Source organism: Gopherus flavomarginatus, chromosome 5 (assembly GCF_025201925.1).
Source record: "Gopherus flavomarginatus isolate rGopFla2 chromosome 5, rGopFla2.mat.asm, whole genome shotgun sequence".
In the NCBI taxonomy this organism is placed as follows: domain Eukaryota; kingdom Metazoa; phylum Chordata; order Testudines; family Testudinidae; genus Gopherus; species Gopherus flavomarginatus.
This window is the reverse complement of record NC_066621.1, coordinates 87,825,043-87,851,145: the sequence shown is the minus strand read 5'-3', so window position 1 is coordinate 87,851,145 and position 26,103 is coordinate 87,825,043. Positions and strand designations below refer to the sequence as shown.

At 40.4% G+C, this 26,103-nt stretch overlaps 1 protein-coding gene across 5 annotated transcripts in view; it reads left to right on the top strand.

Moving 5' to 3' along the window:
* CELF1 (CUGBP Elav-like family member 1) overlaps nt 1–25,429 on the top strand; it is a 90,686-nt gene extending 65,257 nt beyond the window's left edge. For 2 of the 5 annotated variants that reach the window (XM_050953523.1, XM_050953521.1), the window contains exons 9-13: nt 3,021–3,149; nt 9,050–9,160; nt 9,368–9,553; nt 10,470–10,613; nt 16,017–25,429. In XM_050953523.1, the coding sequence (XP_050809480.1) occupies nt 3,021–3,149; nt 9,050–9,160; nt 9,368–9,553; nt 10,470–10,613; nt 16,017–16,144 (698 nt within the window). In that variant the 3' untranslated portion in view covers nt 16,145–25,429. Of the gene's footprint in view, nt 1–3,020; nt 3,150–9,046; nt 9,161–9,367; nt 9,554–10,469; nt 10,614–16,016 lie in introns of all 5 variants that reach the window. The other 3 variants (XM_050953519.1, XM_050953520.1, XM_050953522.1) reach the window with 3 other exon arrangements.
* Nucleotides 25,430–26,103: the final 674 nt, after the last annotated feature.

Genomic DNA, 26,103 nt, shown 5'->3' with positions numbered 1-26,103 from the left:
AATTGAATGCCACTTATTTAAATATTTTTGGATGTTTTCTACATTTTCAAATATATTGATTTAAATTACAACACAGAATACAAAGTATAAAGTGCTCACTTTATATTTATATTTATTTTTATTACGTGTTTTTCACTGTGAAAAAATAAAAGAAATAGTATTTTTCAGTTCACCTAATACAAATACTGTAATGCAATTTCTTTATCATGAAAGTTGAACTTACAAATGTAGAATTAAGTACAAAAAAACTTGAATCCAAAAATAAAGCAATGTAAAATTTTAGAGCCTGCAAGTCCACTCAGTTCTACTACTTGTTCAGCCAATCACTCAGACAAACAAGTTTGTTTACATTTTCAGGAGATAATGCTGCAAGCTGTTGCATTCTGCACTAACTGTAGCATATATGTAGTTTTTAATCCATTACATGAGAACATAAGAATGGCCATACTGGGTCAGACCAAAAGTCCATCCAGCCTAGTATCCTGTCTGCCGACAGTGTCCAATGCCAGGTGCCCCAGAGGGAGTGAACCTAACACGTAACGATTAAGTGATCTCTCTCCTGCCGTCTATCTCCACCTTCTGACAGACAGAGGCCAAGGACACCATTCCTTACCCATCCTGGATAACAGCTATTAATGGACTTATCCTCCATGAATTTATCTAGTTCTCTTTTAAACCCTGTTATAGTCCTAGCATTCACAACCTCCTCAGGCAAAGGAGTTCCACAGGTTGTGCGCTGTGTGAAGAAGAACTTCCTTTTATTTGTTTTAAACCTGCTGCCCATTAATTTCCTTTGGTGGCTCCTAATTCTTATATTATGGGAACAAGTACATAACTTTTCCTTATTCATTTTCTCCACACCACTCATGATTTTATATACCTCTATCATATCCCCCCTTAGTCTCCTCTTTTCCAAGACGAAAAGTCCTAGCCTCTTTAATCTTTCCTCATATGGGACCCTCTCCAAACCCCTAATCATTTTAGTTGCCCTTTTCTGAACCTTTTCTTATGCCAGTATATCTTTTTTGAGGTGAGGAGACCACATCTGTACACAGTATTCGAGATGTGGGCATACCATGGATTTATATAAGGGCAATAAGATATTCTCAGTCTTATTCTCTGTCCCTTTTTTAATGATTCCTAACATTCTGTTTGCTTTTTTGACCACCTCTGCACACTGTGTAGACATCTTCAGAGAACTATCCACGATGACTGCAAGATCTTTTTCCTGATTCGTTGTAGCTAAATTAGCCCCCATCATATTGTATGTATAGTTGGGGTTATTTTTTCCAATGTGCATTACTTTACATTTATCCACATTAAATTTCATTTGCCATTTTGTTGCCCAATCACTTAGTTTTGTGAGATCTTTTTGAAGTTCTTCACAGTCTGCTTTGGTCTTAACTATCTAGAGCAGTTTAGTATCATCTGCAAACTTTGCCACCTCACTGTTTACCCCTTTCTCCAGATCATTTATGAATAAGTTGAATAGGTTTGGTCCTAGGACTGACCCTTGGGGAACACCACTAGCTACCCCTCTCCATTCTGAAAATTTACTATTTATTCCTACCCTTTGTTTCCTGTCCTTTAACCAGTTCTCAATCCATGAAAGGATGTTCCCTCTAATCCCATGACAACTTAATTTACATAAGAGCCTTTGGTGAGGGACCTTGTCAAAGGCTTTCTGGAAATCTAAGTACACTGTATCCACTGGATCCCCCTTGTCCACATGTTTGTTGACCACTTCAGAGAACTCTAATAGATTAGTAAGACATGATTTCTCTTTAGAGAAACCGTGTTTACTTTTGCTCAGCAATTTACGTTCTTCTATGTGTCTGACAATTTTATTCTTTACTATTGTTTCAGCTAATTTGCCTGGTACTGACATTAGACTTACCAGTCTGTAATTGCCGGGATCACCTCTAACCTTTTTGAATATTGGCATTACATTAGCTATCTTCCAGTCATTGGGTGCGGAAGCCGATTTAAAGGACAGGTTACAAACCATAGTTAATAGTTCCACAATTTCACATTTGAGTTCTTTCAGAACTCTTGGGTGAATGCCATCTGGTAATTACAATGTAAATGGGACAAACTGCTTAGCACCTGTCCCCAAGAAATACAAGTGCTCAGGAGGATAATTGATGTATATGTCACGTTTGTTCTATGTGCACTTTTTAAAAGATGTTTCTATATTTGTATTTAAAAAAACAACTTGAACTGAGTTCTTTGGGGCAAGGAGTATGTGTTACCATGTACTTGCACAGCACCCAGCACAATGAGGCACCAAACCTGACTCGGGCATCTGAGTGCAAGTGTAAGACAAACAAGAACATAACTTAGTTTTATATTCATGTGGGTTTTGGGAATGAGTTACTTGGGGCTGACACGAGGGGAGAGGAAGGGATTGGATGAGTAGATAAAAGATGGGCAGAAGAAATGTGGGTGAGATGCACAATATATAGGGAAAGTTGGATTGGGCACCTGAAGGATTAGTGAAGTAGAAAAGGGGTGGGATGAAAGGAGACTGACAAGCAGCAACAATACAGCAGTTATGCCAGTGTTGCGTGAATGATTTATGGAGACTCAGCAGACTCTCCTGGCTGCTGCTGTTACTATGTGGAGTGTGTGTAGGGAGGTCACTGGTCCCAGGCAAGTTCCTTTGGGCCTGGGGGTTAGGTACAGATGGACCAGAAGGCCCTAACTTACCTGTTGCACGCTTGGCTGTAGCTGATGCGCTGGCTTTTCTGGGGAAAGAGCCCTGATTGTCTGGGAATTTCTATAGTGAATTGTGAACCATGGAGTTGGGACCCACTGGGATTCATGAACAGGTCCAGAGGTATCATGATCTGTTTCCTTTATGGCTAGATGGGAACTTTTTATCTGTTGTAACAAGATGGCATAGCTCCTCCCAGCTGCCATTGTTCCCCATGCAGAGTAGGGGAGGCTGCTGGTCCAATTTGTTTGAATGGACAATGATATCAGAGCAGAAATCCTGTGCATTCTTTAATGTGTTGCAGGGTTGAATGCGATGCAGTTACAGAACCTGGCTGCATTAGCAGCTGCAGCCAGTGCAGCTCAGAACACACCAAGTGGCACCGCTGCACTCACTTCTTCCAGCAGTCCCCTAAGTGTGCTCACCAGTTCAGGTAAGAAGGCCATTTGTTGCATAGTGAATTATTGCATGGCTTAGATCAGCTCGGGAGTCCTTTATGCCACCCTCTCTCTCTCAGTCCATAGTTAATGCTCTGTGTATTCTTATTAAGGCAGTTATAACCAGTAGAAATGGTCTTTTTGCTCACCTGTCCAATGAGGTTCTGTAGTATTTGTTAAGCTAGGTATACTTTTGCCAGCAAATGCCTTTGTGTAAAGAGTTTATTTTCTCCAGGGGCTTACTTTAATCTTGAGTAAAAGGAAGTGTTGGGATTGCCATAAAACAGGAAGTCAGCATCTCTCTAGTCATTGCTAGTACATGCAGATCACATAGTCCGTCACTACTCAAGCAGCATTTTAGGCAGATGCTGTAGAGTTTTTGGCCTCTCCCAAGTTTTCTTGCAATAGACATGCCCTTGAACATGGAGTAGTGCACATGTATGCAAGAAAATCCACACACAGCTTTATCTTCATTAAACCCTGAGGAGCAATCACAGTTTCCTCTAAAACAAACATAGCTCTAATTTCCAGTATGTTTTGTTGAGTGGCTAGGGAGAGAAGACATTATCTCATACAGCTGCTCGTGCAGGGATGCAAATACAGACAAAGTTTTGTTCTCCTTACCCTTTTTTTTATTCTTTCCGATATCTTTATTTTGGGTGTTATACCAGGGAGATTAGAACATCTAAGATCTCCTTAAGCACTGTCTTGCTGACTTTTTGTTAAGTGTGATTATCTAGACATCCAAATTAACAAAGATAACAAATGGCAAAGCAAAAACGTACACCCAAACTAGATTATATGAGCCAAGCTCTATTTTAGTACCAGTGTAAGCCAAAATTTTGTCTGGGCCAGCTGCTTCTGCCTACTCTAAACCACTGACACAGGAAAAGAAAGAGGTCCCTTTATTTATAGAGCCCATTTCTTGCTTTGGATTGTCATGATTTCAGCCACCGTAGACCATCATTAATATTCGTAGGGTTAAGGAGAGGACTGTACTTTACTGGTCTCTAGCAGAGGGTTTTTCTTTTCATGGAAAGGCCTAATTGCTCATCCAGCTCTAATATACAGTCTGTAGAGATGATAACCTTACCCCTGTCTGCCAGATCAGTCTACTGTTGTACTGATTCATATACATACTGCTCACCAGGCCCAGATGGCTAGTGTTGGTGAAAGAGACTTATGGGAACTTTGGTTGGGAAACCTCATGTTGCAGGGTCAGAAGTTAAATTGTGGACCTTTGGTTTTGATTTAAATCAGAAGGCTTCCCCTATCTATGGAAGTCCCTAAGGAAGATTCAAGCTCAGAGGGCCTTCAAGAGAACACCTGTTGTCAGAGAAGTTGTCCCTCATAATTTTTTTTTTTACTGAGAGGTGTGGTTCACCAAAGTTGACAGTTACTCTTTTAGTTACTTTGACTGCCTGTCAGATTACCCTATAGTAAAAATGTTTACCATAAAATCCATATCAAAGAGTTCAGGCTATTAGAGAAGAGAAGAGAGAGAGAGAATTCCCAAGGCCCTTTGCTTCAGTCCCTCCCTAAATAAAAACATGTATGTGAGCATAGTCTAAGAACATAGATATTTCCTTGCACTGAAGGGGTATAGTTGTACTCTCTCAAGATCAGCCCATTTGAGATACCAAAATGAGATTACACACACAACAGATTGTGCAGATGTTCAAAATATGATCACACAGGCTCTGTTGGGCTAGTCAGGTTTGGTTCTTACTCGATAAGATTTAAAGTAAGGTGTGTGTATATACACACACAGCTAAGCCCTCACTCCCAGAGTTGTGAAAATGTCAGAATTTAAGCTTTCATTAAAAACATGTTTCCAATCTTCACCTGTAGAGGAAGAAAAAACTTAAATGTGACCCTAGTGTAACTGGTACAGTGGTTTTTGTGTGTCTCTGCAGAGAGCCTCCATTCAGCTGAGCAGAGCAGTAGCCATCCTTGGCTCCATATCAGCCACCAGAATAGAATCTGGTCTTTGCTGCTTAATGGGACTAGGCTGTAGGGTTTCAGTGCCACACAGGGCTCTCTAGAATTGGCTTTCCCTCAGTGGACCTTAAATGTTCTGCAGGAATACCATCCACTTGATGAGGCTCAGATGCATCCCAGGGCTCTGCTCCTGTCCTTTGGCCTTTTCCATGGGTCATATTGGAAGGAAAAAATAGTCGTTTTCTCTCAAGTGCCATCCACTCCTGGTGCCAAAATGAGATGATGCCACTCAGAGGAGATTGTGCAGATCTCTGATTCTCCTTATCCTTTCTTCTGTGCTTTAATAGCATACAGTATAACTAGGGTGACCAGGCAGCAAATGTGAAAAATCGGGACAGGGGTGGAGGGTAATATACAAAAAAAAGAACCAAAAATCGGGACTGTCCCTATAAAATCGGGACATCTGGTCACCCTAAGTATAACCTCAGAGTTACGAACTGGCCAGTCAAACACACACCTCATTTGGAACCGGAAGTACACAATCAGGCAGCAGCAGAGATGGAAAAAAAGAGGGCAAATAGAATAGAGTACTGTGTTAAACGTAAACTGCTAAAAGAAAAAAGGGAAGGCAGCATTTTCCTTCTACACAGTAAAGTTTCAAAGCTGTATAAAGTCAATGTTCAGTTGTAAACTTCTGAAATAATGTTTTATTCAGAGTTACGAACATTTCAGTTACAAACAACCTCCATTCCCAAGGTGTTCATAACTCCTGAGGTTCTACTGTAATATAGTTAAATGTTGATATTTAAACGATCATTGTTGGACATCTGAGTGGCCATCCCAAAGAGATGTATGGGGCAATTCACATCTCTTAAAGCTATTGTTTCAGGCTCTCTGCAGACTCAGGCAGACATTACTGCATCAATTACACTTCATATTTTCAGGGATTTCTACATAACTGCAAAGGCTGAAGACTTAAATTACAGTTGTGATTCTGGAGAACAAGATAGCAGCACCAAGAAGATTGCTGGGGTTGTTGACCTGGCAAAATCTGGCTCAGTTTTAATCCTGTGCTGTACTGTGCTTATATGCCATTTACTGTCATTCTTTTGAAAAAAGCAGAAGTAAAGCTTTATAAACAACATTCGATGTCATGGTATGTCTCCTCACAATTAATCACAGAACTTTGAGTCTTGACACCACTGGCATATCAGTTGATCTCCAGTATTCTCCTGCTTTTTTTTTTTTACTTGCATTTGTCACTGGAAGGGTCTTTGAGAAGATCACCTGTGGTGAGTTCAGTGGGAGGATTACCTACAACCTTGCCACTACAGGCTGTTATCTCTTCAGATCCTACACGCTAAATGGAATGAGGCCTAGTTAGTGGTACTTGTTAGACTGTAAGCCCTTTGGGGCAGGGACTGTCTGTTATATGTTTACACAGTGCATAGCACAATGGAACTGGGTCCTCTAGGCACTGCTGCAATACAAATAGTAAGTGTAATAGTAAAAGCTAAATAGTGTTAGTGATTTTCACACCTCTCAGGCCACGCTAGTCTCTTATTTAGAGCCCTTTCCTGGCTCCCCTTTTTCCATGTTAAATTCAAGCTCATGGTTCTCACTTTGAAGCTGTGCACAACACCACTCCTCTCTACATCTCTGCCCACATTTCTCCCTAATTCTATTCCACTGCTCCCTGCCTTCACCCTGGCCTTGTTTATGTGGGAAATGTACACTGATTTAATTTAAATTTGTTTTTACTATCAGTTTAGTTGAACCAGTGCAAACCCCCTTGTGGGCTCACTTATCTCAGTTTGAGGGGTTATTTTGATTTAGTTTAAACAGATCCTAATTGACTAAGCTAAACTGAAATAAATGTCCACACAATCTTTTGCACTCAAATTGGTTTAAAATTACACCTTAAATTAAACTAGTGCTGTTTTTTTATATACACAAGGCATCCATTCCCTTCTCTCATGTCTGTTCCCTCTGTATCCTTCTCCACTCTTGGCTTCATTCCTTTTTTTGTGCTACTCCTTGTTCTTGAAATAATCTTTCTTGTGCTCCAAATGACTGTTCAGATCCTGCCTTGTGGCACATTCTTCTACAAAGCTTTTAAGTAGTTAACCATTGTAGAAGTAAATCTCACTTTAGACACGACACAACAATTAGCACCATTTCTCAACTTGGATCTTCGGCTCGCCAACTGGTATGTCGTCTGTTTAGTCTATCAACTTATGGAACAGATCATAACGTTCTCTCTGCATTGTATAGCGCTAACCATACTAGCTTTGCTCAAATAATAATGATCTGTTAGGTGGCCCTCTTCCCTCCGAGTCAGTATGGAAATAGTAACTCAGCTTAGCATTATGGAAGGGATACTGTTGTTGGATTCTTTTAGTTGAGATGTAAAACTGAGGTTCTAACTAGACTCCAAAGGTTCTCTGGAACTTTTATAACGAGTAGTCTTGTTGACCAGGTATCATGGCCAAAATGAAATCCAGATTTTAAAATTCTGATCTCCTTTGTTCCCCTACAGTTTTTATTGGCTACAGGATTCCTTATTTCTGCCCTAAAACGTTTTGTAGCTTTCCTGTACCCTCTTAAATAGCTAATATACCACCCCAGAAGTGGCTGAGTGTCAGATGACAGGTGAAATTATTAATGTATAAATTGTGTAGAACAGATTTGGATGAAAAATGACAATTACGAAATATTTTTTCAAAAATTTGAAAAACTTCAACTAGCTTTAATAGTATGTAAACCACATTGAGAACATTTTGGCTGAGGTGCAATAGAAACATAAGAGATTAACTGAGTAGAGAATGCTAAAATGTCACAGCACTTATCGCTCACTGATGCTTGTCAGCCTGTGTACGCTTGTGATCTGTCATATCCAAAAAGGTGGCTCTGAGACGCCTCTATAATAACAGGGAATGATTCTTCTTTCTCACCAGTGCTGAGACATATACAGATGACCTATGGTTTGAACCTCTATTCCCCTGCAAATCTCTCTCTTTTCAGAAACTACTGACCTGAAAGAGACAGGGTGCTTCCTATCAGCTGTCTTATCCAGTTTGTTGTGACTAACTCTATCTGTTGTTGAATTGGGTTCAGTGTTGACTGTGAGTGTGTTAGATACCACGCCTGGTTAATAAATAATCTGTTTGATTCTTTGCTTAAAAGGACAATTAGCAATCACACTCTTGTGATGGAGAAGGATAACTTTTGTGTTGGAGATATTTGTTCTCTGACTTGTTCCTGGCCCTGACCTCAGCCCCAGCTGCTGCAGCAGGAATTCCATAGTGGAAAATGATTTCAGTTGCCAGAATAGATTCTAGGCATCTGTTCTTCATGTTCTATCTGTAAGGGAAAACCTTGTGTTCAGTCTGACTGGAGCCTTCTTTAATCTCTTCAGGATCTCTCTCTCTCTCTCCCCTCTTGCATGTGATTGATAGTAATACAGTCTCGGATACTTATTTTATTCCACATTGCAGCACTACTGATTTTTATATTATTCGGGTGGAGACCCCAGCTGGTTATCATGCTTTGGTTGCATCCAGGCCTGGCTTAGATACTCTGCAGCAAATGTATTATTAACTATGTTGTTCTTATTTTATATTAAGTAGCATCCAAAATGTGCTGGGTACTGTACACAAACACAAAGATAGTCCCTGTCCCCAAAGAGCTCTTGCTATGAAAAGACAAGAACAGTTAAAGGTGCAGGAAAGGGATTCCTCATACATGCACATCAATCAGTGGGTTGATTGACCATAGCTTGTTAGTTCGTTTTTTAATGTAAACTATCCTCAACTGCCCTGCTCTAGTCATTATTGGTTGACTAGTCACTTGTTACTAGTTACTAGCATTGTAGTAAAAATGGGTTAATGAGGGATTTGAATGATAAAGGGCAGAAGTTATTGTCTGGTGTTTAATTCTCTCATTTTAATAGCAGGTTCCTCACCTAGCTCGAGTAGCAGCTCCTCTGTTAACCCAATGGCCTCCCTTGGAGCGCTGCAGACGTTAGCAGGTGCTACAGCAGGCCTCAATGTCAGCTCTTTAGCAGGTAAGCTCTATTTAGTGAGGGGAGGGAAAAATGACTGATTATAATTCCTGTAGTTGTGCCAGTGCTTCCTGGATAAGCTATTCTGTTTATCCCTGCCTGTTCTCTGTTGCTTGTTTCTGACAGCAGTGAAGTGTATTGAAAGTTGACTACCATTGGCTCAGACACACCGCTCAATTATTAAATCTTCATTTCACTTTTCTTGCATAGGGATGGCAGCCTTAAATGGTGGACTTGGCAGCGGTGGCCTCTCAAATGGCACGGGTAGCACAATGGAGGCCCTCACTCAGGCGTACTCTGGGATTCAGCAATATGCTGCTGCCGCATTGCCCACTCTCTACAGCCAGAGTCTGTTAACACAACAGAGTATTGGTGCAGCAGGAAGTCAAAAAGAAGGTAGGTGGGAAGTTATGCTGAGGACTTGAGTGGGGTTTGAGGAAGAGTAAGCCCTGAGCTTATGCACATACCACATGCACAGCATTTGCCTTCCTAGAATCACAGAAGCTGGAGTGAAAATTCTCTTATAGTTCCTCTATTCAGGGGGACCACTGCAGAATTGTGCCATATAGATGATTTCTCTGGTGCTTTGTTCAGTTTTAAACATTCCTTTGCGGGGAGGTGTTGCCACAGCCTGATACGTGTCACTATCAGGGATATTTCTTTTCTTAATTTAAGTTTATTGCATGTATTTCTTCCTTTTGTTACTACCCTGAACAGTCCCTGTTGCTGGTATTTTGACACTTCAGATTCTGAATTAATTTAGCATGTAGAATGAAAGACTGTGGACTATGGGACTGTGATGTGGGCAGCAGGTGCAATGAGGAGGAAGATTGACTTAGAGGCAAGGAACAAGACCTGAGAGTTTTAGGGCATTGCCAATATACAGGATATCAGGAGCATTTTAGTCTTTATATTCAATATGACTGGTTTCCTCATGCTGCAGACTTGGCATAAGTACCTGTTTTGTTTTAGTCAGCACCCTGGGCTGATTCATACCCATAGGTCTCCCATGCAGCAGCAAACAAGGTGATCTGTGGTGCTGAGCCAATGTTGACTTCAGTGTGATGGCCGGAAGTATAGTAATCAGAGAAGAGACAGTGGGGAAGGAGCTAAAATCACATTAATATTTGATGCTGGCAACAGACCATGTTGCCTTATTTTGAAATCAAGATGGTCCGGTTTATTGCTTTCTCAGGGAGAAGAGGGCAGAGTTAATTATATTGAACAGCTCTTGGGTCTCTGCTTTGAGATTAAGGCTCGACCTCCCATGCTTTTGCTGAATTTGTGTTTCTAATCGATGGATGTTTTGAAGGTCCAGAGGGAGCCAATCTGTTCATCTACCACCTCCCCCAGGAGTTTGGGGACCAGGACCTGCTGCAGATGTTCATGCCATTTGGGAATGTCGTCTCCGCCAAGGTTTTCATTGACAAGCAGACCAATCTAAGCAAGTGTTTTGGTATGTTGGTTCCAGTCACTGTCAGTAGCAGGGGGTGAAGAATGATAAGATAGATCACTGCCATTCTCTGGGAGAAAATAAGTTGGGTGGAAGTTTTCATGAAGGGATGGCAGACAGTTGCATACAGTGGTCAGATAGGCAGAGGTATTTTTCTTTATTCTTTGACCTCAGTAGTCAGTCTGTCTAGGAAAGCCCTGACCTTCAGACCCCAGTAGCCTGAGGTGATGCTGGAATAATGTGGGTGTGGACAACTCTTATAGTTAGGACCCTACCAATTTCACAGCTGTGAAAAAACATGTCATGGAATGTGAAATAAGTCCTTCCCCAAGAAATCTAATCTCCCCCTTGCAGCTGGGAGTGCCCCTTTTAAGGGGTTCCCAGCTGCAAGTCCTGGCTGGGGGGATGGAGAGGACTTGTCCTTCCCCTCCATGGCCACTCTTGCTCTCAGAGGAAGATCAGACCCACCTCAGAGTGCCTCCCCCTGGTGCAGGAAGCTCTAGCCCCAGAGGTTCCTTCAGCTGGCGGAGACTTGTGGGGTGGGTCCAATATCACCTTGCTCCTGGGAGCACCCCAGCTAGGGGGGCTCCTAGCTGCACCTCCCTGCTGGGTTGAGAAGCAATAGGACTTCTCTTTCCCTTGCATGGCAACTGGGGGCAGGGGTGAGATCAGACCCACCTCCGAGTGCCTCCCCCTACTCCTGGAAGCATCCCCAACCAGGGAGTTCCCAGCTGTAAGTCCCTCCTGGACTGAAGAGATACAGGACTTGTCCTTCCCTTGCATGGCAGCTCTGAGAGAGGTTGTGGGGGGGGAATCAAACCCACTTCTGGGTACCTTTACAGTTGGGACCCCCATTGCTACAATACTGTGAAATTTCAGATGTAAACACCTGAAATGTGAAATTGACCAGTTTAAAAACCCTCCGGCAGTGAAATTGATCAAAATGGACTGTGAATTTGGTAGGGCCCTACTTATAGTAGAATCCTCAATCCTGTTATCCACTGGGCCTCCTTTGCATATTGGGATAACTGTAGCTGATCCTGCTGGTGCAAATGACAGATTGTTCCTCACAGTCTCTTCTCTGGTGCTTTGTCCAGTCTCGTTTTAAGCAAGTGATGTGTGTTACTTCATTTCCATTAAGAGATTATTTCACAGCCTAATACAGTTCACTATCTGGAAGGTTTTCCTGATATTCACCTTGAATTTTCCGTTTTAAAAATTTTCATCCCATTACTCCTAGTTATGCCACAATGTACTGCCCTAAATTATTCATCATCATTAGTGTTTACAACTTGAAAAATCTGCAGACTGTTGTTATGGTACCATCCTGACCATTATTGGTTAGCCAAGCAATAGTGGATTCTACCTACATACATTATTAAGGTTGCAATATAGCTTCCATTATAATTTCTTGTCTTATCAAACATATCTTTGTGAAACATTCATCTCATACTGAAATTACCAATACTTGGTCTCTATCTGAAGGGGATATTTTTAAAGTTCAGCCAAACTCCTTAAAGCTTTAATTGAGATGGAACCACTTTTCCTATGTAGAACGGGGCAGAGAATGTGGTTCTTTGGAAAATCCTGATTTTGAACAGAACTGCAGGACAAGTGGTTGAAGTTCCAAGTGTGGGGGAAAGCCTTCCCTCAGAAGTTGCTGCAGCTTAGATTTGGAAGAAAATATTATTGCTTCTTAGCAGATGATACTAAGCATGCTTAAGTCTACATAGAACATAATAGAGCCTTGCTCATTTTGTGGCATCGCTGCATGTTCTGTGTGCTTGTCCTGAGCAGGGCCCTGGGAAAATCTGCAGAGAGAGATTGTGAACATCTCACTGAAATATGCACAGCAAATTTTTTTCAGATCCTGCCTTAATAATAGAGACTAGAGCAGTGTGGGTGTGAAAAAAGCTTAATGGATGTTGCAGTCTCAAGGTATTTCTACAACAATCTACATACACTGCTTTTTCATCCAGCTCTCCAGTGTAAACAAGTGTAATGCTCTCCTGTTAACTCAACTTGCAAAATATTTCCTCCAATCAAATAAATAGCAGCAGCTAAGGAGGCAATTTCTTTTGTGGCTTTTTTATACCATGCCAATCACTCTGATATCTGGGTATTACCTGGATTAAATTTCAAAGCCTAATTTGGATTGTATGAAGTCTAACACTATTAAGCAAAGCTGTTTAGTATTTGCCATTTTTCTTAAAAAACAACCCTACAATTACGCAAATTTGAGCTTGCAGTGTTAAAATAACAAAGCCAGGAAATACTAAGGTTAAGATTCCACCAGCAACGATAACTCAACTAAACTGAACACACATACTGTTTTCCATTCTTCTTTTCGTAGTTAAATGTATAGAGATTAATATAAACTGTATCTTTAAACATATTCCATAAAACATGCAGGATGTACAGTATGGTCAAATAAATCGTTGTTGGAACCTTAATTGTTCTGTATCCTAATTCATGGTCATTTTAACTCTGCAATCTTAACATGGTGCTTTTTGTGTATAGTTCTGTTGACTTTTTCCTTAGAAGTTCTCTAATCATTTTTCTTGTTTCTGAACTCCTGATAATTTGTCAATATTTTTTCTGGTAAAATGAGGTGCATGGTCATACCAGAACCTTAGGGAATGGTAGTACTCTTTCCCTGCACTTTGATGACTGTAGTATGCAACCCAAAATTTGCACTGGTCATTTTTGCTTTGGAAACTTGTGTCTAATTTCATGTCCCCCAGTGCTGTTGAGTCTCTCATAATAGTACTGCTTCCCTGGTTTTTCCCTCTCTTTTCAATTACTGTGATTTTGGTTATTTTTCCAAGGATATGTTTATCTGCATTATCCCAAGCTATCACATTTTGTTGTTTTCTGCCCACATATTTATCCTCTCTATATCCCTTTTGTATTTTCCTTTGTCTTCACTAGTATTTCTATCTCCTTCCAGATCAATAATGTCCTAGTTGCTCTCTGTTCTACATCATGAGCAAAGATGTTTAGCAAGTCCAGAACTAGCAGATTCCTTGTGGTACTCCATGATATATTTCCCCAACTCAGTACTTTAATATTTTCAGCCAGCTAGTGTTCTGTGCATGTTGTTGTTCATATTCAAGTTATTTTAATTCATTTTGATTAAAATGTCTGCTTGATAAAAATAGATATCTAAAACTGCACTTCCGTCAACTAATTTTGTAATCCTATTAAAAGAGCCAAACAAGTTTGTCTGGCAAGATTTGTGTTTTGAAAATCTACTGTTCTGTTTTTGTTGTTTATGGCACCATTATCCTCTAAATGTTTAGCGATGTTTTTTCTTTTAATATTCTATTATTTTAGTAGGGATAGAATTTTAGACTTGACAGGAAGCTAATTAGTAGGATGCCTCTTATTTAATTTTTTTGAAGATTGGAACTATGTTTATTTTCTCTCATCTCTCCCCAGTTACCTGTAATACTTTAAACTAAGTGAGTGGTTTGATAATTTTTTGTTAGTTCCGCTAAATCCTTGGATGCACTTAATCTGACCCCGCTAACAAGTATTTCACATTTTCTTAGTATTCCCTTATTTTTTTAGTCAGTATCTGTTGCTATATATCTTTCTTACTTCCCAATTTTTCTTACTTGTTAATGTTTTTCTAAGGCAAACTTTTTAAAAAGGAGTGAATTATCTTGGCTATTTTAGGGTAATTTTCATCTCCTTTCTCACTTCTTAATACACTTAGTTTCTCCCAAGGACTACTTACTCTGATTATATATCTGTAAGAAAATTTTTATTCTCCTTAGTCCCCCTGGTTAGTATATTTCATTCTATGTTTTGGCTCCCCTTACTTCTCCCTGTCCATTTACAGCTTTAATTAACTTTTGTAAACTTCTTTCTTTGCCTCCCTCTTTTTTCCTTTTCCAAGTACTTTGTTTATTTTGAATTCAGATTGCACATAATTGCTCAAGAAACCACCCTGGCTGCTGCTTTTACTTTATATTATTTTTTAAACAAAGTTATAGTCTCTTTTGCCTTAAGTATCATGTTTTTCAATTACCCAGCCATGTTCCATGTTGGTGGATTTTAACGCTTCCTCTCATTTACAGCTTACTAGACTTCTTTCTGAGATCTAGTCCCTTTATACTGCTGGATTCTGGCATTCCCTGTCAGTTCCTCTATACCAGGGCTCGGCAACCTTTCAGAAGCAGTGTGCCGAGTCTTCATTTATTCACTCTAATTTAAGGTTTCGCGTGTCAGTAATACATTTTAATGTTTTTAGAAGGTCTCTTTCTATAAGTCTATAATATATAACTAAACTATTGTTGTATATAAAGTAAATAAGGTTTTTAAAATGTTAAAGAAGCTTCATTTAAAATTGAATTAAAATGCAGAGCCCCCCAGACTGGTGGCCAGGACCCCGGCAGCGTGAGTGCCACTGAAAATCAGCTCGCGTGCTGCCTTTGGCAGGCATGCCATAGGTTGCCTACCCCTGCTCTATACTGTGGTCCTCCAAGGCATCTTCCCCACTGGTTGGAATCTGTACTTTTATGATCGTGAAGTTTTTCTCTGAATAACTAATGAACCTCTTTGAAACATGCTAGGTGTATTTGTTACCCAGTGGAGATCTCTGTAGTTAAGCCTTTCTGAGTACAGTATCCTGTGGTCCCAGGTACCCTGAAAGCTGTCTCATTTCACCTTCCTAGTCTCTACTCTTAGGGGTCTCTAACAAATGCCCACTGTTTCTCATTGTGGCCCTATTCAAAGAATTTTACCAACATACTTACTGTTTGTCTAATCATAGTGTCTCAGCATGTAAATATTTCTAACATACAACGCCATTTTTCTTCCCCTTTTACCTTGCCTATACTGACATTCCTGTTACAAGAGTTATCAGCTAGGTTTCAGTTATGCCCAATAGATCAGTTTTTGTTCTCATAACTGGAACATGGTCAATAGCTATAGTTAAAGTTACATAAGAATTTCCATGCTGAGCTCCTGTTTGTAATTATTTATAACTTTCCAAAGTTTTCATCTTTTGGACTGAAAATTTCCAAGTCTGGTCTCTCCCCTGGGGTGATTTTTTGTGAAGTTTGAGTAAGCTATGTTTGAATCTGAGGAGACTGGTGGAAAAACCTTTCCCTGTCTGGTTTTTTTTTTTTTTTTTAATTGTAGTGCTACTTTTTATTTTTTTAAACAACAGCTCTTGTGCCAAAGTGGCTTGTGGTAGAAAGCTGCAGTTTGGCCAGGAGCCTTTGAGAAGGGCCTGAGTGATCTAGTGAAGTTATGAGCTTTTGAAAATGGCACTTCATGCAAACTTGTTTACCTTGAGATAACCTGGGTGCATGCAGCTCTTGGAGCAGAGGGTCTTATCCACTTGTCTGTTTGGGATCTGAGCATGCTATAATTATGTATTTTTCCTTTTCCCAGGTTTTGTAAGTTATGACAATCCTGTCTCTGCGCAGGCTGCCATCCAGTCAATGAACGGCTTTCAAATCGGCATGAAGCGTCTGAAAGTACAGCTCAAGCGCTCTAAGAATGACAGCAAGCCATACTGAGCGCCCCTCCCCTCTGGGACTGGAGGGAGAAGGATCTTCTGGTAAGTTGGGGAGGAACGCACTTAGTGATTCGAAGTCCTAAGGCTGTGTTTTTACAGTCCTGGATGCTGATCCATGCCATTCTAGCTGGCACATCTTCCCCCTGAAGACTCAGCTGCAGCATCCGCTGGGATTTCTGCTTCGGATGGAGGACAAGTTTGTGATTTTGTTTCCAGTATTTTACTTTGGATTTTAGGTGCCATATCACTGAGGTGTTTTTTTGTTGTTGTTGTTTTTCCTTATTTGAAGTTTGCTGTGTTTGTATCCAGTGTGCGTTGAGAAGGACCAATGCCAGCTACCTTGTGGGGGGCGGGGAATGGGGAAGTATAGAAAGAGCAGCAGAACTGACACGACACAAGAGGGAAGGAGGAGGAGCAGGACTGACATCAGACAGCATTGAGGAAAAGAAAGGAGGGAAGGGAGAACCACCTTGAGATGGGTATGGAGCAGACCTCATGTAGCCTTTGCCATGCCCCATGCGCTCATATTTCCTTAGTTAAATGTCTTCTGTGGGAATTTCCTAGCTGAATCTGTCTCTAGAGCAGGTGAAAAATCTAGAAGAGCAAAGAGGTTAATGAGTTAAAGGAAAACTGCAGTCATTATTTTGCTATATAAAGTGGTATTTATTGTTGCACTGTGAATATACACAGCACTTTTTAAAAAAAAATTTAGACACTCTCCCTGCCCAGAAAACCTCATAGTCCATCTAGAGTTACATATTAATTGAATTTCCCAGTGTTTAGGAAATCTTATTCTTGACTGATCCGCTGGGAATTGTGCTAGGGTTTAGAGAGGCACTGTAGTCTGGAGGAATAAATTTGGGGCTGGAAGCCAGGAACTCCTGAGTTCTTATCCCAAGTCTGCCACAGACTTTCTGTGTCACCTTGGTCAAATCTCTTCCCATCCCTGCACTTTAGTTTTCCATTTGTATAATGACAATAATGCCCATCTCACAGGTCTTTGAATTAATACTCACTAAGCACAGTCTAAGTGCTAATTATGTATTGTTAAACCATTAAATTGACAACAAATAATACATCATACTTGACATGTTCTGAGGTTTCTGCTGCCTTGCATATCCAAGTGGGAACTGTTTCCACAGTCATACTCTTTTCCAAAGGCAATTTCCTGTTCATTAGTAATTCTGTGATGTGATTTGGTATAGAAATTAGATTTACTTTTTACACTGCAGTTTTCCTTTAAAGTGTTGAGTGTACTAGAGCAGACCCTTGAACCACCCAGTCTTATTCTGCCTTTGGCAGTGGCTATCACCCAGTATGTTGAAGGAAGAGCAGACACTCCCCTCTTGAACACACATATTGGCAAATTCACAAATGTGCAAAGAATGTATTACAGGGGCCTTAGTATACACTGATTTTAGAAGGCTCAAAGCTCCTTTGAGACTCTGGCCTGAAGCACATCAAGGAGTCACAGTAGAGGCTATTGCTCTAACCACCAAAATCCACCTCTGTCACATGGGAAGTTTACAGTTTCTGTATATCTTTAATAGAGATTCCATTTACCTCATATTTTCTCCATTTCCTCTTCGCCTTTATGTTCCCAGTTTGGGTTGATGCTTTTCCTCAGCCCACCAAGTAACATTGCAATCCTGTGTTTGGGAGCTGGCTCCTAAGTAGGAAGCAGGTGGGGTCAGACACAGGGTGTTTACTTCCTTCTCTACTCTAGCAAGAGGAGCCATAAGCCCCTGAAATGTTGTTTAGAATCTGCCTGTGTTTACAGATACTCTGTTACGGTCCATGGGGAAAGTCAGGCATATCCAGGGACTGGGTCCCCTGGACTCTTAAACCTCACAAATACAAGGCCTGACCCATAGCATTAGAGCACCAGTGTAAAATGCCCTTTCTGTTGATGAGTTTGAAACTCAAATAGTGTTTTGGTGCCAACCTGTCTGTAGTGCTGGCAGATGGGTAGGAGAAATTGTCAGTATTATACAGAGAATATTGTGGTGACAAAAAGCACAGACTGCCAAATTTCCCATTTATGCTGGCATATGGTACCCTTTCATGTTGACTATTTGGTTCTGTCTATAAACATACATACATACATACATTTAGGTGAACCATGTACACTTGAATTCTGTGCACTGGGAGAGATGTGTCCTGGTTTTCTGAGAAGAACGTGTTGGAGTGTTAAGGCCTCTAAGGTCATAATGGGATTATTTTATAAATATACTTTGCAAAAAAAAAAAAAATGACAAAAAGAAGAGAGATCATGATTGAGAGCAACCGCTCCAAGCATGATCTGCTGTAACCAAGAATGTTGTTTCTATTTTTATAGAAGTTTTATACCACTCCAGGGTGGAGAATATTTATTACTTAAATTATTTCACTGGGGAAAAAAAGGCCAGGGTTTTGTAGAATCCTGAAGTGATTGTTTTACACATACAATTATGTGCATGATTGAAACTACTGATTTTCAGTGGCCTGTTTTCAGGCTGACTAACTGCTAAATGAGGAAGGATTAATGCTGTGAATCAGTGGAGGGGATAGCTGTACTCTGTGGTCTCTACAGTCACTCTTTTATAGTACGCTACATGCTGCTGAGACCCTTGCTCCATTGACCCCAGACATGGGCCTGTTCCTTTAAGAAGTCATTACAGTTGTCCTGTATTTAGTATCTTTAGCCTTTGCATCCTGTACTGACCAAACTCAGCCTTGTTGTAGACAGGTGTAACTTCCATTGATTTAAGTGGAAGATTCACCCACTTATGTCAGGGATGAATTTAGCCCTATGACTCTTCCCAGATAATGTGATTATCTTTACTAGAAGCCTAACCTGGGCTAGCTCTTGTGCCTTACTGGCATGACTATAATGCAAGTATTGCCAATGCAGATCTATGCAGGTTAAATTCTAAGGGCCTGATGCCCAATATCTCTGAATTGATGCAATTCCATTTAATTTAATTGAGCTACACTAATTTATACCAGCTAAAGATTGGACCCTAAATGTTTGTCTGCTTCAGCTTCATTCAGTCTATTTGTGTGTCCAGGCATGTGGTGCCAAAGTTAATAAATGCATCAAGTCTTTGACTGGTGGAGGTTTTTTACTGCGCAGTGCAACTGCTTGTATAAAAATAAGTGTATTAATTTCTGCTTGGTGGCAGCTGCTACAGACTAGGGATTTCTCTCTCTTCCTTCATTCCTTCCAGATTTGAACAGAGTTTTCTTCCTCACTTTTTGGCAGGAAATCCTGTATTTTTTTAATCGCTCTCATTCTATTGCAAATCAAATCAGTCAGCTGTTTTGAGGACCATTGGAATAAATTGACTAAACATAAAAGCAGACTCTGAATTAGCAGCCTCTTGTGACAAAAGTCAGGTAAAATCACTTCGAACTACTCTTTAGAAATAATCCAAATGAGAAACTGTCTCCAGAACAAAAACTTTGTATGCTACCAAAGACTATTAAAGATGAGACTGGAAGGGAGAAGAAAAGAATTTACGTAAATGAAACTGGCATAATTATTTGGGACAGACTTGACCCATTCTGAAATATTTAAATATTGGAAGCTATTGCAAAATATTTAGGTTGATTATAATCTATGCACTTCTCTGAAACGTCTTAATGTTACATTGATATTAGCATAAGAGTTGACTCAGTTCAAATAACTACAGAAGGATTTGCTTAAGTAGCCAAATGGGCAAAGTATTTTGTATGCTCATAATCTAAAGAATCTGGATTTTTCCAAAGAGATTCTACAACAGAATCCAGTATGATTTCTGTTGAACCACAGAACTCCAGACTGCATGTATATACTCTGCAGATTCTTGTAAATAGCAATCTGCTTCATAGAAACAAGGGGGAAGTATTTGCCTGCTTTGCGACTTTCAGAAGACATTTGATTCTACTTGGCATCCCATATTAAGAGGAAAGAATTAGGTAAGACTGAGATTGGGCTTAGGCTGATACTGTTTAATATCTACAGCTGTAGCAAACCTATTCTGATTAGATTCTTCAGCACCTAAATAACAGAGTCTAAAATTAGATGTCTCCTTACAGCTTAGTTATCTTACCAATATGCAGAGCCTGCATTTATTAGAAAATGCTTTTGATACATATTCATTAAAATCAACCCTCATTTTGCTTAGGCTTAGAACTTTCCAAAAGAGTCTGAAACAATTTTTGGAAATATTTTATGTTTTAATGATGAGATAATAGATCAAACAAGTAAAATCTATCTGGAAAATACAATTATCACCATGGGAAATTCCACCCAGACAATTAAATCCTTAAATAAAAAGCCCTTAACCTGGACAGTAAAATATATATTAGAAACTTGCCTGCCTGCATGGCAGAATTAACTCAGGCAATTCCATTTGTTGATATCTCTATAGAAGGGGAGAGAGAATTCTGCATACTTGTGAACCCACTGACTTCCTCCTGAAATAAAACAGATAATCAGCAGCAATCTAAAAACAGCTCAGTGAAACACTGTTTTACATGACTATTTCACCTGAGCAATGTCATAGCTAAAAAATTACAAATCAAGAGTGCAGATGCCCACAGTGTACATTTGGATTTTTCTGATGCAAACAGACAAATATAAGGATGTTGTGGATCACTAAGCAGAAATGTTACAAAGTATAAAATATAGAATGCAGAAAAATTTCAGTATAATGTTATCGACCACCACCGTGAGAGAGAAACAAGGACACAGAAATAACTGTCTCCCTTTCCTTATGTCATTATGTGCCTCAACCTGCCACCCCTCCAGTCTTTCATCCAAGTCTCTCCTTTAGACACTTTTTCCAAAAGGCCTCTAATGAATCCTAGTCTTTCCCTCAAAGTTGTTGACAGAGAAGACATTTGAAAATATCTACCAAAAAAAAAAAGACAAAACCACACAAGGAATTCCCACGATGTCTGCTAAATGTCATTTGAACCCTTAGCTTTTGTTCTTTCCCATGCTCCATTTCTCCACTGATACTTTGCCTTTCTGGATTGTAAGCTCTTTGGGGCAGAGACCTGGTTCTTGTAGCTGTTTGCCAAGCACCTAAAAACCTGCTAGAACTATAGAAATCATGTTTAATGTTGCAGTGTCTCTTGCTAGTTGAGGTTTCACTCAGTCTCCTTGCTCAGTTGTCTTTGGAAGGGTAAGCATGGGGAGAAAACCCAAACCACCAATGCTAGCCAGCCTGTGGCAACATGTTTTTGTTGCCCCATTATTCAGAGAAGGGTCCTTGAACTCCTCGAGCTAGCTGCATGTTCTGGGGAATCATCAAGTTCACTCATAGGGATACTGAAAGCTTCACATCACTCACTAGCAACCCTTAAGCAGTTTTGAGAGACTCTGAAGAACATGGCACCACAACTGGGTGTAAAGTGGAATCCTAAAAGATACCTCCCTTTCTCCTCTACATTCCACGTTCACTCTAAAAGGCTCCCTCTCTTTTGCAGTTTGGTGGCCGCAAGAAGACAGCAAAGCTGTTAGCATCCCTTGGTAGGGATCCCATCAGATCTGAAAACTCTGCTCAAGAAAGGTTCAGGCAAAATACTTCCCAGTTTTCCAAACTGGCAACAGTGACTGTAGAGTTTCTCAGTGCCCAGAATCCCCTTCTCACAAATCAGAGTGCAGAGGGCTTTCTGTTGAAAGAGTTGGGAAAGGAAAATTTCTGCCCAGGTATAATAGTGTGAAAAGGGCTCAGCTAGGACAAGTCTTAAGGAATTCTTCTCTATTGTGTGGGGTTTTTGGTTCCGCTTATGTGTCTTGTACAATCTTTTCATTTGGTTCTAAAATCAACCAACCCTCCCTTTTGTGGGTTCCTAAGGGATGGGAAGGGACTGGAGCTGAAGCAAAGAGCACGGATTTCCTGAGCTACCACTACCTAAACATTTCCCTTGATTAGACATAAAAAGGTCTCAACTGTCAAATCACCTGTGAATCACCCCTGTGTCCTCCGTCCTGTCTCTTGCTGTCTGAATTTCTGTGAGTTGGGTGTTAATCCTGGAGCTGTATCTTTGGAGGTGGGCTCCTGGGGTGGGGCTTGCTCTGTTGTCTTTCTCGCAAGCAGAGCTAGCAGGGACACTGGGCATGGGGCAAAGGTGAATGCACAGCTGTCCCACAAAACCAGTGTCCAAAGGGAAATCCAGGCCTCTGCTTCCATTTTATTTCTGGCATTTTGATGTTTACTTGGTGTCCTCCATGTACTTTGACTTTTACTTGTCCATCGTTAGCATGTGCTGCCCTCCCTGTCAACTCCCCTCCCCAAGAGGTCTCATTGTACAGTGCCCATTCCTGTTCTCTCTCTCCTTGTTTGGATGTACTGCTCTGTGTAACTCAGTGGGTCTCCCTCTTTCTGGTTTGTTTTTTTCTAGATTCCTGCCGTTTGTTCATCGTTGTGCCTAAAGCATGTCGATGTGGCGTTCAAGTACATCGTCCAAATCCTTGTCTCTTCAGCTTCTCTGATGCTTGAACTCTCACCTTTGACCTTGTGTTGATCTTTGACGCTGATGTGTATTTTTATTACGTTTGTTTCTTTCTTTGTTTTTGGTTTGTTTTTGGTTTTTTGTTTTGGTTTGTTTTTTTTGTGTGCTGCCAAATTTGGTTTTGCTAGAAAGACTGCTGAAGGAGAATATTTAAACTTGCATTTGAATATAAAAAAAAAATTCTATTTTTCTAGAACTTCGTAAGATAACCACTTGATTTTGTGATTCTGACTCTTTGTAATTATCTTCCGAGCAGCCTTGCTAGCATACCGCGTGGAGTATTTGTATTTCTGTGAACATACAGCCAGTCACTTTCTCGGCTTAGTTTTTTCTGTGTGCTTAGTTTTAAAAACAAAAATCTGAAGAAAAAGTCAATTGAATAATGCGACTTAGCCTTTCAGGAGGCTTCTGGTCACATTTTGCTGAAATGGTTTCTGTGCTTGAGGAAATAGCTTGTATTTTTATGAGTTCAAACTCTGACTTGAGTGGCATCAGCACAAAACACTTGAACTATATTCTCCTGATTGTAGCGGCATTTTTGCCCTGGCACTTACTGTTTTTTCCTTTCCTGTGTAGTTATCAGCCTTTGTCTGCAGTGAAAATTTGATCAAAGTTGATGTTGTATTTTGTTAAACCCGAGCATGCTTGTTTTGTTTTTGTTTTGTTTTTGTAACTACAATCTCTTCAGCAAAATGTGATTGTTTTAGTTTTATTCTTCCAAATTCAGATAGTGCATGTTTCCTGCTGTTTTCTTCACACCCTCAAATATATCACCTTCACCTCTCTGTTTTCTATAGTTTGTGCAAAAACTGAGCAATTTACTGGGTTTCAAAGGTATACTTTTAAATTGTTTTTTGGTGTGACAAATTTCTGATCAGATGCCACCCGAAGCATCTACCTGTGCACTTGGACTGTCTGCCTGACACAGCATCTGGGCCTTGTTACATCTCCACAGCTGTCAGAGGCTCCCAGGAGGAGGGTTGGTTGCATTGTTCTAGTAGGAGTTTTGGTAGACCAGGATAGATTGGAAGCAGGTAAGTGAGGGATCGTTGCAGTAATTCTGCTTCTAAAATCCCGGAGAACTGGGGCTCCCTTCATACATTCTTAAATTTTATTTTATATAATTTGGGGCATAATTTTTGTGAGGTTCAGCCCCAGTTTAACACTGTCAATGAAGTGGTGGAGGGAGGCTTAGTGGCTCTAGGTTAGCACTGGCAGTAGAGTGTTCAGAATATCCCAGAGAAGGCCTTTGTAAGCCTGGTCATGCAACTGCTGGCTCTTACTCCAAATGACAAGCACAATAAAACAGCTTCTTACGCTGTTACCTGAACAGGGTACCAACCCCAGCTCCTCTTCTCAGGGGCCTTAGCTGGGGAATCTCTATAAAGATCTTTTTTTTTAGTTTTTGTTTAGTCTTTAATTGGGTAAAGAGTCAAGCAGTTTCTGTTCCTGCCCTGCAGTACAGGCTACTAGTCTAAGGGCATCTGGCTTCCCCTGACCCTACAAACCATCTGCTGTGAGACTACATGGCTAGAAACTGGCACTTGGAAGCACCTGCAAGACTGTGGCTACGGGGAGACCCTAGTCACTAAGGGAGGTGAGCTGGTGAAGGACCCCAGTGTGGGAAAAGCATATGAGGTAAAATCCTAGGGGGAGAGAGGTTGGAAAGAGTGAAAGATCTGAGTCTGATTTCCTGGCTTGGGGTGGTGAAAAGGGAACGAGACGATTTATTCTTTCCCCTTCCAGAGTTGGCTTGGGATTTCACTACTTCTCAATACATGTTATTTTTGGCTGTGATTTATAGATCTGGGACTTGGGGGATGAGGCTGTATGAGAAGAAGGTGGGGACTCATTTTGAGATAGGATTGTGAGATGGCTGCTGTTAGCCCCACAGTCTGAATGCATCAGGCCGTCTGTCAGTTGGGGCGCTCAGGCCCCGCAGTGTATTGAGTAATTTTGCCAATACATTTCTATACAATGTGCATTCAGTTCCATGAGGAACTCTGGGGAAACCTGTGGAAAAATCTCTGGAGAAAATCAAAATGCCAAACGTTGGATGTTCCTTTCCTTTCCTTTCCTTCCTTTTCTCCTTTTGGTTGTTTTAATTGTTCTGTGGTGGTTTTAATGGATTTGAGACAGTGGAGCAGCAGCTGCCTTTTTTATTTTTGGCTGCTTTTTGTGAATAATTTAAAAAAGAAAATTTACATTTTGGAGACAAACCTGTGGGCTTTTTTATTGGTACAAACGTATTTAACACTAGGGGTTTTGTACAGTTTTTTGCCTTTTCTACTAGAAAACAATGTAAAGTGATTCACAATGTGACAAGAAAACAATTTGCCACTATGACCAAATGTAGAGTCTGTTCTGCAGTAACAGGATTTAATCAACTCGAAGTCGTGATTCAGTTGTAGAAATGCTTTTCTTTACTTTGTTTGAGCTGTTCCTTTTCTTGTTTTGATTTGCAAAACAAAATGTCTTCTTGTGTGAAATTGTGTTGTACTCTGTAGAAAATTATGGATTTTACTTTAATGGTTTAAAAGCAGAGGAGCACATGTTGCTTTTCTAATCTGATCGCGGAGTTTGTGTAGTGGATTTAAAAATGAAAAGATTTGTTACAAGTTTGGAACGAGCGAGTATGTGTTAAAGGAATTTTCTTCCTTCGTGTGTGTTTTTTTTTTTCTTTTGTCCCGATGGGGAACTTAAAGCTGTTTTAATTGCACAGACACACCACCAAGTCATTTTGTATATGCCAAGTGTGGTATCTTCCTTTGTTTATTTGCTATTAAACTGTTTGAGAAGAGTCTGTTTGTGTCATTTCTGTGCTGAATCTCAATCTCTCACTCTACAAATGGGTGCAGGTGAGGAGAGGGGACTCTGCCAACTGGGATTAAAAGGGGCATGGAGGAATACCTTCCAGTTTCTTAACCAGGCAATGTATGACAAAATGTTCATGATATGCCACTCTCTCTGAGTACATAAAATAACCGTTGGTTTCACCACTGTGCTAACCTATTACTGTGAATAGACGTGGGCAAGAATTTATTATCCTTTTATCTTGCCCTCCAGTTTCTCTCCTATATTATTTTTTTCTGAATATTTCTCTGTTCACTAACGTAAATTGATGCTTTTCTTTCTCTTCGTCCTTCTCATTCTCTCTCTTCTTCTGGGAGATCTCCTATCTTCCCTTGAATTTTACCCTTTCTCTCCCATGCTGGCAAAACTGTTAACTCAGTAGGAGCAGGATTGTCCCTGACCCATGGTGCAGTGTTCCAGGATTCGTCATACATACAACTCTCTCTCTAAACTGGGATACAGGGTCCTGGGGCCCCTAACACACACGAAAAGGTGAACAGCTGCCTGCCCACAGAGGTGGGATGGTGCACAGTATTTCCTGCATACACACAGGAGGCATTTTCTGTAGAGGAGGGGTGTTTACCCAAAAAATATTTAGCAGATTGAGGTTATTTATAGCAG